Source organism: Cygnus atratus, chromosome 2, assembly GCF_013377495.2.
Source record: "Cygnus atratus isolate AKBS03 ecotype Queensland, Australia chromosome 2, CAtr_DNAZoo_HiC_assembly, whole genome shotgun sequence".
Lineage (NCBI taxonomy): Eukaryota > Metazoa > Chordata > Aves > Anseriformes > Anatidae > Cygnus > Cygnus atratus.
Window position 1 is genome coordinate 51184335 of NC_066363.1, and position 14497 is coordinate 51198831.

The 14497-nt window shown below is 42.7% G+C and overlaps 1 protein-coding gene across 1 annotated transcript in view; it reads right to left on the reverse strand.

The window, feature by feature from the left end:
- The window catches only part of CDKAL1 (CDK5 regulatory subunit associated protein 1 like 1), a 434104-nt gene that overhangs the window by 152933 nt on the left and 266674 nt on the right, over positions 1-14497 (reverse strand). Inside the window, exon 10 of the mRNA XM_035549604.2 lies at positions 13571-13737. Within this exon, the coding sequence (XP_035405497.1) occupies positions 13571-13737 (167 nt within the window). The remainder of the gene's footprint in view (positions 1-13570; positions 13738-14497) is intronic.

The following is a 14497-nucleotide window of genomic DNA, read 5'->3' on the forward strand; positions in this document are numbered from 1 at the left end:
CCTGACTTTACATTTCGTAAAATGTAAAGCATTTTTTTGCTTTCCACAAAATTTCCACAAATTACTCACCTTGTTTGGAATTGTGAACGCGAGTAAGACAGTGGAGTCTCCACAAGTGTGTCACCAAAATTTAGCAGATTCAGTGAGACATTTGGCATTAATAGCATAACATTGATTTCCTGAAGGCATTGAGGACCTTCAGTTCCCATGTGAACCTATGCAAGTTGTATGGTTGGAAACACGCAGTAAATATATGTCTCAGTCCTTCAAAAGATGGCAACTGTTAATGTTGCTATTGCAGCCATCACTGCAATCATAAAGAGACTCTGCACAGTTGACTTGTCCGGTTTCAATAAATGGATTCACTTTAAGGGAAAATGTACATTTAATTAACTGCTGGAGTGATGGCTTAATGACTTATAGCCAGCCAACCAAACAGTTAATGTTAATTCCTTGTGAAATGACTAATTCTGATCAACAAGAAAACACACACCTTTTTCATTTTCTCCAAGGTGCTCTCTAATTTTTCATCATTAAGCACTACTCTACTGAAATATTTTCTTCCAGAGGTAAATTGATACTCCTCTTTGCAATATGCATTAGAAACACACAGAGAAGTCCACTAAAAAAGGTGATTTCAACAGCATAGAGCTGCTTTAAATAATTTGCTGTCTCAGTTATATGTTATGCTATCCAATAAACCCTTGAAAAACAGGCAAAATGTAAGAGAGGCACACATTTACGATAGGCAAATACAACTGTTTCACTAATTTTTTATCTTCAGAAACCTGGACTGGTGACCTGGAGCACTAGTTTTATCCACATCATGCATAAACTTATGCCAAAGCCTAATGAAGCAAGCAGAGCAGTTTTACTGAAGATTATGCAGATGATGCTGCAAAGCACAGTGAATGTGACAGTTCATCCCTCGAAGAAAACAAAGGGTTTTATGCATCTAAACTAAACAGAAGTTTTGGAACAGCACAGAAAGAAGTTGGTAGAACCTCGCTATAACCTACTTATAAATAACTAGGAAAGTGAGATCTTATTTGGTTTTCAACATAAGCACAAATATTAAAAGAAGATGGTAAAATTTGCTACCAAAGCTCTATTTTTGACATTAACTTCCAGCCCAATGCCCTGAAGTGCATAGTAACAGCCAAAATTCCCATTTTACCTAGCAAAAATGCAATTTTCCATACAGGTAATACCTGGTCTTTGAATAAACAGCTCCATTAATGGTGATTTTTATTTTCTGCTAGTAATCCATCTGAAATAAAATTCAGCTCCAAAGGTCTGCTGTGAAGTGACATTACATGTAATTGACAGACAGCCTGACACTCAACATAAAACCTAGTGGATCTATCTGCATTTGAACACTCTTTGTCCCTATGATATCTAACAAGCAAGAGAAACATTCATATGAGCAAATCATAATTAAGGTACGGGTAACATCAACAGCTTTAACCGGTCAAGCAAAGTGCTACTTAATGTTAACTCCTTTCTCCCACATGAATTTTTATGCACAGATTATTAAATCCAGCAGAGCACTAGGAGCATGCATAAAATATCCTGTTCTGATGGAGAAATCAATCTTGCATAAATAAAGCAGTTCTTTCTCCGCTGTGTTTCGCCAAGCATTTTTTCTAGTAGAGTTGTGAAGAAGAACAAGAGCTTCATTCCCACCACCACAAATACTCCTTTTTCCATTATCTGGAAGCAAACCATTACTGTTTATCAAAGTTCCCAATACAACAACATTTCATGAGTTTTTTTTAAAGAATATTCAAGATTTACAAATACAACATTAAAACTTCATTAACACTAAAAGGGTTTTATTTTACATTTAATAAGTCAAATCATTCCACCAGCTTACAGAAAACGTCACCAATCATTTATGGACATTAAGACCTGTGAGTCTGAGATCTAAAACTTTAATTAGACAAAACAGTGTGACCTATCTCTAAGTACAGCAGAGATTTATTCATCCCTTTTCTAATCACATAACATCCAAATATACATTAATTCTGTGATGAATTCACCACTGAAAAAGTTCTGCTATACTGTGTTTTAAGAAGTAATTTCAAGGAGATTATACTTGGAAACCCCAAAGATAAAGAATGCTTTAAGATGAAGGGTAGGAGAAACAAAGTATTTTAGTATCAAAGACAAAATGAACAAAAAAAGATGGAATACACAGACTACACAAAGATGTACACACGGCCTCCGTAGGACAAACGAGCATTTAACAATATAGCAAAGGAAACTATAATCAAGCTTTTTTCCTCCTCCTATTCTACAAGCCCAGATGCAACCACTCTGCTCCCCCTCCTCTTAATAGCTGAGATTTCTTTCAATTTTACTGAGAGCAAGACAAACACAGTTTGCATATAGACAACTATGTAATTGCAGCAAGGGACAGTTGCATGGTCCACCAACTATAAAACACTACAAAACTCATGGCAGTAAGAGGTCACAGACTTAACTATTCATTTATTTAAATATATACCACAGTTTTCATTTCTTCTGGTCAAATCAATATATTTTAATTGGTGCTTTCAAATGCAGTGGTCTATGAAAATGACAAAAATAATATTAGAAACAAGGCAAATACATGCCCTAGAGGCCTTTTAATTCCTGAAATCATGCTGCCCTTTTACTTGCTGTTGAAGAATGTTTGTATATTGTTTCCTTTCAAAATGCATTTCAAATCAGCTTACACTCCAGCTTATTGAAAACTTCAGTTTACGCACAAAGCTCAAAAGTGTTTGGTGCGTTCTTGGAGGAAAAAAGCACAATACAGAAAAAAGAAAAGGGAATAGTAATTTTAGTGTAATACGTATCTGTGTGCTGTGTCAGGCATATTTGAGGAAGCCATCTGTATGGCATTAGCTTCAATGAGGTTAAGGAACATAAACACTGAGCTGACATGAAAAATCAAAGCAAAAGAGCAAAGCAATACTGTTGCAACTCATGGCACACTTGGCATTCCTTACACATTTGAAGACACTGCCACCATGCAGATTCCATCTCAATGGTTGGTGTATCACTAAAATGTCGTGAATTAATAACAGAGATATAGCCCACAGATGGCATATGATATGGTTTGAGATAGACTCATTTTGACAGGTGACAAAGACAACTACTCATCTCGTTATGTGAAATTAAGCACTTACGGGAATGGCAGGTGTGAACTGCCTCCTTTATACAGATTTGGAAGCATCCCATCACTCACAGAAAGTGCTGTACTAAAATCCTAGACAAATCTGGAAGCAGAGCTACTGTTAAATCTGGAAGGGAAGTAAGCGAAGGCTGAGATGCACGCACAGTCCTCTCACAGTCTGGATGATCCACATTCCCTCCTGATTTGGCCAGAACCCCAGACACTGAATCAGAAAATGGAGTTAAAAAAATAAAGAAAAATGGAAGTATATTCAAGACAAAAATCAGTCTCTAACACTGCTCCATTAACATTAATTCATTTCAACCGGCTATACAGATGGACCCATTTTTGACTTTTTGGACTCCTATTTACCTTTTACCTACTACTACTGCTGCTTTCATGGATTTTTTTCCTATCTTCCTTGTCCATCAGTCACTTCAAGTGGGCATAGAACTGTCTCGCTAGAGCATTAGCCAGTAACCCCATAATACAATTGTGGAGTAAGTGCCTGGAGGTTACTTTTAAAGCAGGATATACAACTTACCCACAGTTTTGTACGCATTGATTGTACTAGAGGATGATGACATTATTCCATCTAGCAGTGTGTGTACTTTTAACAATAACTCCGTGCAAATACATATGGTTAACAGTATACAAGGTGTCTCTACTGGTGTGCACTCATTACAGGCTTTGCTAGGACTATAAAACGTTTCCTAATATTACCCTTTACTTCATCCTTAAAGTTTTCTACTATCAAAACACCTCTGAGATAAAACATTTTTCCCTGACCAACGTTCATGTCCATTTACTAAAATTTTCAGCTACAAAGGTAAGATCCCAAGTTTTCCTCAATGTCAAGCATCATCAATACGTTAAGGGAGAGCAGAAACTGGAATAGGGGACAAATCTCAAAACCTTGGATTGAGACCAAAATTAACATAAGAAAGCTATATATTTCATGCAGCACACAAGCAAACAGACTGGTAAGGTTGTGAAAGAGCACTCTGAAAAATACAGTACTGTCTCCTTTGGCTGGCCAGATTTTTCTTTGAAAGGAAAACTGAGTAAACCTTCTGCAACTAAACTGCAAACTCCACTAACTTCTTTCAATGTCTTAGAACCACAGACAAGAGAAACAATGTTGGGATCTCAGCTCCTTCCAGTAGTTTTAAACACAACAAATAATCCTCTATGATATCAATAGACCTCACACAGGAGACGTCCTGGTGTTGTTGCTTGTGTTCACATTGTTCTGATTCAAAGCAGCAGTGAAATACTGAAGTGAAATATCCAATAGTTCCTTCCCAGTCATGGATTTGTTCAGTCTGCAGAAGCGATTCTGGGGTGTACAAACTAGAGTAGAGTAGAGTAGAGTAGAGTAGAACAGAACAGAATCGAATACAATATCCCGAGTTGAAAGGAACCCACAAGAATCATCGAGTCCAACCCCTGGCACGATACAGGTCTACCCAAAAATTCAGACCATATGACTGAGAGCACAGTCCAAATGCTTCTTAAACTCTGACAGGCTTGGTGCTGTGACTACGTCCCTGGGGAGCCTGTTCCAGTGCGCGAAAACCCTCTCAGTGAAGAACCTCTTCCTGATATCCAGCCTGAACCTCCCCTGTCGCAGCTTGACACCATTCCCTCAGGTCCTATCGCTGGTCACTAAAGAGAACAGGTCAGCGCCTGCCACTCCACTCCCCCTCAAGAGGAAGCTGTAGACCATGATGAGGTCTCCCCTCAGTCTCCTCTTTTCCAGGCTGAACAGGCCAAGTGACCTCAGCCTCTCATCATACGTCTTCCCCTCGAGGCCCTTCATCATCTTAGTAGCCCTTCTTTGAACACTCTCCAATAGTTTCACATCCTTTTTGTATGGTGGTGCCCAAAACTGCACACAGTACTCAAGGTAAGACCATGCCAGCACAGAGTAGAGCAGGATAATCCCTTCCCTCGACTGACTAGCAGTGTCATGCTTGACTCACCCTAGGAAACGGTTGGCCCTCCTGGCTGCCAGGGCACACTGCTGGCTCATATTCAGCTTGCTATCAACCAGAAACCCCAGGTCTCTCTCTGTGGGGCTTCTCTCCAGCGTCTGGTCCTCCAAATGTATATAAATATCTGAGCGGAGAGTGTAGAGAGGATGGAGCTGTCTCTTTTCAGTTGTGCCCAGTGACAGGACAAGAGGCAACAGACACAAACTGAAGCAGAAGAGATACCAGCTGAATATAAGGGGGCACTTCTTTACTGTGATGGTAAGAGACCACTGGCACAGATTGCTCAGAGAGGTTGTGGAGTCTCCTTCTCTGGAGATATTCAAAACCCACCTGGATGCCATCCTGAGCAATGTGCTCTAGGTGATCCTGCTCGGCAAGAGGTTAGAATGTATATCTTCAGATATCCCTTCCAACCTGGGCCATTCTGTGATTCTGTAATTCTGTGTTTTTAAGATGATTCCATGATGACACCACCACTTCAGGTAACCAAGAGATTCTGTTCATTTCTACCATCCTCCGTGGATAGCCAATAGTACTTGAGACGTCGATGTCCTTCTGGTGGCATGGGAGATGTTGAGATCCCTCTGCTTGCAGGGAAGGCGTCGAGGTCTTCCTGGTGGAGCGCAAGGCGTCAAGGCGCTGCTGGTGGGCCGCAAGTCTTTGAGATTCTGCCAGTGACCCCCGAGAAAGGTGCTGAGGACCAGAGGCACTTGATACCCGCTTGTCATCAGAGCAGCATCCCACAGAAGACGAGCATCTCCACACCAGGACAGAGGTGGGCACCATGAGCCAGCCATGCCACAAGCTGCCAGTGGAGGCCCCCAGACAAGAGACCTGCACCATTTGCCTGGGCCCGCTGGCTGACGCAGCTTGTGTGGACCCCTGCGGGCACTCCTTCTGCAGGGAGTGCATCCAGCCCTGGGCAGCCCACAGAGCCACCTGCCCGCTCTGCCGGCAGCCCATCATAGCCATCGTGAGGCTGGTGTCGCGCCCCATGTGGGATGCCTCAGCCTGCTGGCCCCGGGGAAGGTCCCAATGCAACGTGGGGCCGGGGCAGCAGCGGCAGCAGCAGCGGCTGAGCCCCTCCAGCTACAGGTCCCGCAGCGTCTCACCCAGGCGCAGGTAGCGCAGCCCCTCCACACCACGACAGCTCGTCCGCAGCTTCTCGTGGCACTGGGAGCAGGACGGGCGCAGACGGCCATGGTCTCCACTGAATGCCAAAGCTGGGGACATGTCGTGGCTGCGCAGGACCATGCAGGAGGAGCACACAACCATGCAGGACACCAGGCCAGGCCCCACAACTGAGCGGGCAGCTGGGCCTCGTCTGGGGCTGGGCTAGTGGCAGCAGCCACAATTACCGTTTCATTAAATTATTATATTATTTTTCAAAGACTCTGCCTGGAGTCACTAGTGCGACATTACGTGGAGGGGGCTGAACGCAGCCTGCCCCCACCCCACAGATTGTTTGGGGATGTTGGCTGCAGGTGGGAGAGGACAGATGGACGGAGAATGGCTGCAGGTGGTGTGCACCTGTGGGAGACTTGGGGGTGGGAAGTCATTTGGGGGATGGGAAATCATCATGGGAATGGGAAAGTGTGGGTGATGGGAGCAGCCATAAAGGTGACCATGCCCTAATGGGATAAAGGCTGACAGAAAAAGTCTCCTGAACCTGTGGCAGAAGAAAATGCCTGCCGGGCTGAGAACTGCTAGCCCGGGAGCCATACCACAGGGTTCAGTCCTTCAGGAACGGACTGCTCCAGCATGGGCTGCTCTCCACAGAGCAGTACAGGAAGCTTCTCAGATGAAAGAACCTTCCTTTGGGGTAAAAATCAGGCCCATTTTATACCATTTATAACTCTTACACCTAAGAAGGCATAGGACACCACCACTTCAGGTAACCAGCAGATTCTGTTCATTTCTGCCATCCTCCGTGGACAGCCAATAGCTGATGATGTTCCTGATATTCTTTAAACAACTCTTGATTTCTCATGCACGTTCCCACTTGCTTGGGCCATTTTCCTCATGCCCAGACTTTTTAACGTTCCCAGGTGATAAGTTGTTCCTCAGTTTCTTGTTGTGTCCTCCTCAATGGTCTCTTCAGGATGTCTCCGGTGCTCAGGTGTCCAGCTACATGTCAAGGACGTCCCTGGCTCCCGGGCACAGTTCTCAGGCCAAAGGCCGAGCTCCCGGCCTGGACCCCAGCCTGGCAGACATTGCTCTTGTCAGTGCGGAGCAGTCATTTCACGTCAGCATCTTCTCACAACAGTCAGGTTATTTCTGTAAGTGCTGTCATCAGGGGCACCCCAAGAGCCTTGTGATGTCACCCCAGAGTCACTGTCACCCTATGGCCTCACAAAAGGCAGCTGGCCATGAGTGCCCCAAGCATCCAGCCTGCATCGAGTCTGGCTGGTGGCACTCGACAGGTCGAGACCCCACTGCTGGAGCGGGAGATTTGGATGTGTTTCTAGTGGAAGGCGTGACATCGAGGTCATTCCGGTGGCACGTGAGACGTCACGGTCCTTCCTGTGGCACGAGAGACGCGAGGTCCTTCTGGGTGGCAGGTGAGGCACCCCGGTCCTTCTGGTGGGACTTGAGATGTCAAGGTCCTTCTGGTGGAACGCGAGACTTCGATGTCCTTCTGGGGGCATGTGAGATGCTGAGGTCCCTCTCGTTGTAGGGAAGGCATCCAGGTCCTTCTGGCGGGGCGCAAGACGTTGAGGTGCTCCTGGTGGGACGTGAGTCCTTGAGGTTCTGCTATTGACCTGCAAGGGAGGTGCTGAAGACCAGAGGCGCTTGATACCCACTTGACATCAGAGCAGCGTCCCACAGAAGACAAGCATCTCCACACCAGGACAGAGGTGGGCACCATGAGCCAGCCATGCCAGGAGCTGCCAGCGGAGGCCCCCAGACAAGAGACCTCCACCATTTGCCTGGGCCCGCTGGCTGACGCAGCTCGTGTGGACCCTTGCGGGCACTCCTTCTGCAGGGAGTGCATCCAGCCCTGGGCAGCCCACAGAGCCACCTGCCTGCTCTGCTGGCGGCCCATCATAGCCATCGTGAGGCTGGTGCCACCCGCCCGACACGACGCCTCGGCCCGCTGGCCCCGGGGAAGGGCCCAACACAATGCAGGGCCAGGGCGGCGGCAGCACCAGCGGCGGCGGAGCCCTTCCAGCTACAGGTCCCGCAGCGTCTCGCCCAGGCGCAGGCAGCGCACCCCCTCCACACCACGACAGCTCGTCCGCAGCTTCTCGTGGCACTGGGAGCAGGACGGGCGCAGACGGTCCCGGTCCCCACTGAACACCAACACCGGGGACACATCGTGGCTGGGCAGGGTCACGCAGGAGGAGCCAGGGAGTGGCGACTACGCTGGCCGCCAGGCCGGGCCCCGAAACTGAGCGGGTGGCTGGGCCTCGCCTGGGGCCGGGCTGGTGGCAACAGCCACAATTACTGTTTCATTAAATTATTATTTTTCAAAGACTCTGCCTGAAGTCACTGGTGCAGTGTCATATGGAGGGGGCTGAACGCAGCCTTCCCCCACCCCACAGATTGGTTTGGGGATGTCAGCTGCAGCTGGGGGAGGACGGATGGACGGGGAATGGCTGTGGGTTGTGGGCACCTGTGGGAGACTTGAGGATGGGTAACTAAAATCACTTTGGAGGAAATCAGAGAAGTACAATGACCATGTTCCACACCCCTATTAGGAGCAGAGGGATTCAAACGACACATCCTTTAAGGATGCCTGTCTGTCCCATGTGTAGTGGGAAAGTTTAGTTGAGGGGATTAGATTTTGAAGTACAAATTTCAAAATGTATATAATGTAGATATAACAGCTTCTCTACCAAATTCTTCAATTTCCTGTTTTGTTCCTATTGCCCCATATGAATTCTTAATGTAAACCCATACATCACCTACAGCTGAACAAAACAGCAGAGAAAAACGTTTAGTGTAGTTTAAAGGCTCTTCTCCTAATGACTTAGCGCAGGATGCAGTCTGTCAAATATTTTGGAACGTTTTAAAACATTGCATGGTTCTCAGTAATTCTTTCTTTACAAACAACTTCCAAGTGAATGCTGAATTTATCATTTGGAAGCATGTGGTTACTTCTCATCCCGAAACAGTTCATGCTACATACATGCTTAAATACACATGGCACTGTTACAACCGTACTTACTGAATCAAAACCTCAAAGTGCTAAGTTACATCAGAACATACCATACAAGTATATTAATGATCTTCATGGAATAACAGCCTCTCTTGAAACAACTAACCTCTTTAAAGACAGATGTGCATTTACCTGACAGCAATATCTGAAGCCACTGGGTATGCTCAGTATTTTAGATCACGTATAAACTGAAACTGACTCCCTATCTTTAACAAACCTGAGTTTGAATGACCACAGGCTCAGGCCCCCAGATCTACCAAGCCTTGCAGCATAAAAGCCTGAAGGCCAGTTACAGATACACACCAATTTCCTTTGTCCCTCCTCTGCTCCAGTCCCGCCACTCATGGCCCAGGAGAAGCTGTCCTCCTCCTCCTTTTCCTCCTCCCCAGCCTCTCATGCTGGCCTCCAGCATCAGCTGGAACATCAGCAAAGCTGTTGGCTGGCAGTTCTTGGCAGATAGTAAGAGACTGTCTCCCAGATTCAGAGGCAGATGAAACACTGCCAGGATGAGTGGCATTTCTGCTCCTCTGGTTTTATTTCCAGGGAACTCCTGAGTGAGTGTGGGCACTACACTAATGAGTCAAAAGACTCACAGGGCCAAAGTCTAGCTGCAGACCTGGTCTTATAGTCAGTACAGTAGAAATATTGTTCAGCTTACACAGATCCCTGATCACAGCCCCATCAACCGTACAGTTTCAAAGCAGACAGTATCTCAGAATATACTTATGAAATAATTTTATTTTTTTAGTGCAGTGGTGGGAAATCAAGAACCTGTAAGCACTTTTTGGAACTTACAAATAAATTTCTATCTATAAGAAGCTTAATAACCAGCTTATCAAAAAGTGGGTTAAATATCTTTCAGTGAAAGAATTTGCTATTCCAACTATCCACATAAAATATATATAGAATGAAAAAGTCATATTATTTTAGTCAGAGGATACAATCTATTTTCCTGACAGCCAGGAAAGATACTCCTTAATGTGTAGCTGAAGTCCCCCATGCCTCGCTTCACAACACAAAGAATATAAGCCAGGCATTTTTCAAAGGAACAAGGTGTGTGGCAAGGGCAGCAAAAAAACCCCTCATGATATCTCCCCACCCCTCTATTTTTAAGGTGCTAGAACAGTATGTGCAACTTACACTTCAATTGTGTATGATGTGATACATTTTTAATTTTTAGTCTTTTACTCAGTCATCAGTCTTTTTATTCACAGGCACAACTTCACGGTCATTCACTGAAGAGATTAGCATTGTCAGTGTGGCCTAAGGAATTCTTTGCTTCTAATGCAGCTGCACCATCTATAACTCATGGTATTAATCTACACATCCCTGTTTTTTTTATTTCCCATCTCCTCCCATCCAGAGAACTGACAGGCACAGAAACTCCAGTAAAGAGGAGAAGAAACCTATAAATTCCACGCACACAATTAAGTCAGTGACCAGAGACTGAAATCCATGTTTACTTAAAGGAAAATAGATATTTGTGAAATGTTTTTTGATACTAATGGAGTTCATGCAATACTACAAATCAGTATTTAAAAAATATACATAAAGTCTTTGGAAACTGGTAGTTTTAAAACACTTAAAACTCGGAGTGTTGTTGGACAAAACAAATGTATTCATACAAACTTTGTTATTAGTTTTGGCGTTTATAAGAGTAATACAGTCACAAAGCTAGCAAAACATTTTATCTGCAGGTAAGCTCGAATGAATCTGGCAAAAACTGCGAATGAAGCAAAATTGTTGCTGTTAGGATATGTCACTAGGGATAAAAGTCCAGTTCTTAGAATCAATTTATGCTTTTAATGACTGCTGCTTCTTTATGCCATTTATCAGATGTGTTCATTAGTAAAGTGATATAAATCCTTGACTAGCAGCTGCATACATACAGTTGCATGTAATTGCTACAAAGTTCTGATTTCTCAAGAAGATACACAAGACTGGAACAATTTTTTCCTCCTCATTGGACACCAAAAAAATGACACACAATGCATACATTTTTCCCACACTTTTTTTTTCTCAGAAAGCCAAACATTGTTCCAGTTAGCAACACGCCATCTAACAAAATAAATTAATCAAATGCAGCTCGCTTTTATAACCATTATTGAAAGATATTTACAACCCATAAAATAGCTTATAGCTTTCTTAGGAGATAACAGAACTACATCTGGATTTTATCCCAATCAACTGACATGAAGGTTAATCAACTTCTCATTTAATTTCTTTTGTTTTTGTTTTTTTAATTTTTAAACAAATTGCAGTTTTACCTTTTCTTCAACCGGAAAGTTAAAAGCACATTCCCCATAAAAAGTTTTTTTTATTTTGGTAAAAATGAATACAGGAGATTGCCAACGTTCCCTAGTGATCTTTCATAGATACAAACTTGGAAGAAGGGGGGTAGACAGAAAAACAGAAGGTAAAAAAAGCTTTACAAATTTAGTTTGACAGATGATCAGAATTATTTCACCAAATTACAAGGCTCAAGAATTCTTGGACATACATGAAACATATAAATGTGATTAAATCATCCTTCAAAATCTATGAAACTGAAGACGACAAGCAACAGCAGATGTTGCTATTGTACAAAAAAAGCTGGTGTACACATAATGCATGTTTTGCATGGCAATATTCAAGACGTACATTTTCAATAGGCCTTCATGAATTCCTTTTGCAAATTTGAGTCCTTTCCATAATATGAGTCAGGTCAGGGAGAGTCCTAACTACTTTGTAGAAAAGTGAGAAACAGGAAGACTGGAGATCACAAATCATTCACAGTTTGTGACATCCTCAGTGTAAGATTACAACTGATTGAAGGAATGCAATCTACCTTTTGTCTTGCTCAAATTATATGAAATTAAAACAACTACAATACCCCTTAGCTGGGCAGAGCATTTTTTTAAGCAGCTGCTGGAAATAAGAAAATCACTCTGAAACTACTCATTAGGTGAGCAGCAGTGACAAAAGAAGCAGTCTATACCAAAACATGTTTTATACTAGGTGTTAAAATGAAAGCAAAGACAATGACAGTGAAAACTGCTAGAAGCCTTACTTGCATTTGTATAAGATGCTGAAAATGTTAAAATTAAAAAAAGAGCAAAAACTTATGATGAATATGAGAGCACAAGACAGAATGCAACGGTCTAAGAAACACAACCAATCCACTTCATAAAGACTTCTAATCAGCATGTTTTTAAAGGTTCTGTCTTAGTGAAGTGTATGACAAAGCAAAGAATGAAAGAAGAGCCTGAGAAGTTTCTTGGGACTTTTCTCCAGCTTGCATTCTTTAGCTGGTGAAGTGAAAAACTGCTTATTCCTATCAAGATAAGATTCCTTGCTTTAACGGGGAAAGGTGCAGCATCATTATCATTGTGGAAGAGGAAGCAGTGGTGGTGTTCAGGTGAAAAAATACCGTCCTTTGCATCTTAAGAAAATCTAAGTGCAACTTTTAATTCTATAATATCTTAGGAAAAGCAGCATGGAACCAACTATTTATTGGGATATTGCTGAAAAAGATGGCTACAAAACTTACCTTAATCTATAACCTTCCCTGATTTTTCCCTGTCTTCAAAGTTAGATTCTCTCTTTGAATGTTTCTTATGCATTTCAATAAATTTATTTAGTGACAGAATCCAACTAAACCAACCCAAGTTTGAGACAAAGCTCTTGTTTCATGCTTCACATACATACAACATTCTTTCAAATTCACATTGTTGTGCACATTGTTGTTTATAATCTCATTGAACTACTTCGTTACAAAATTTTCTTATGCAGGTATACATTTAATTTTCCATGTCTTCCTATGGACGCTCTGCACACACTCAGAATAGCATTTGACATAGGATTATGAATATGTTGTTGAGCAAGGCCAGCATATGGCTTTTCTGGAAGTGTTCATTTGAGAAGTAGCAGGAAGACAACTTTAATCCCATAGTCCATTGCCTCCTAATGACATTTCTTTTAGTTCTTGAAAACACTAAACATGTACATAAGCCCAACATCACTATAATGAAGGTCCACAGGTCAGAGACCTCAGTAATATTATCATTCCAAAAAGATTTGAATATCTTATTATCTGGATAACTTGCTGTGTCAGGCAAATGGCTTAACACTATTAGTGTAATTCTATAAATTTACCTGCAGTAATTTTTTTAAGCTACCACTTAAAATGAAAATGTACTTTGTGCAGGGTTCCACACTGACTTGATCAACGAATGTCTAATGTATAAATAATTTTCTGTTCTTTCTTACCTCCAGATGCTCTAAAATATAGGGAGGATTTGTCATGCCAAGCCTTAGCATAGCTCCCTCAGGAATAGCTTCAACCAGCTTCCACAGAAGCGTCGGGAGGTCTGTGCCAATGTCTCTGCCATAAGCCCCTGTGTCTTCACTGGTCAGCCATATCTCGCAAACACCCTCTGTGAATAAAAGAAAGAGATAATTAACAAATCTGTTTTAGAGCTGTTTATTTTATCATACAGCTGCTCACTCTGCTTAATGCAGTATTTCACAAGGCTATTATGCAGCCAGACTGGGTATTCAATTGCAAGGGGGAGGGAAGGAGGAGGAAGGCTTATCCCATGGGTACCAGTGGGTTATTAAGTTCATTTTATGAGCACAAGAGTGCTACAACAATGCTGTAAATTATCATTGCTGTGGAGTGATTAACATTCACAGCCAATGACTAATTCTGTGCTGCTTCTACAGCAAGTCAGTCAAGTCTAGTACTCTGCTCTATTTTTTGAGCCTAATTCATTCAACACCACAAGCGACTTTACCCAGGCAAAGAGTCTGCATTAATGGTTGTTACTAGCAGTCAACTTATTAAGTGGTAAACTTCCAATAAGCAAAAATAGCTCTAAAGCACAGTAACTAACAGTACACTCCTGGCATAACTACTAAAATCTTGTATTCTTTAAATGATACAATTATCAATATAATATTAAGATTGTATTAAAAAGGGTTAGTTGCCACCTCATGACTAAGTGATAGTGTTGGAAAAGTGTTAACAGCCAGGAAACAGGTTTATTTTCCACCAGTCAGGGCCTTAGGAAGCAGTATATTTGATTTGTATTGTAAAGAGTATTGACCTTGAACACTGAAATTTGGTAATATCCTCTTGCTCAAAGAGGGGAAAGATTGCACCACCCTTTAATAATAGCTGAAAGCAACAAGGTT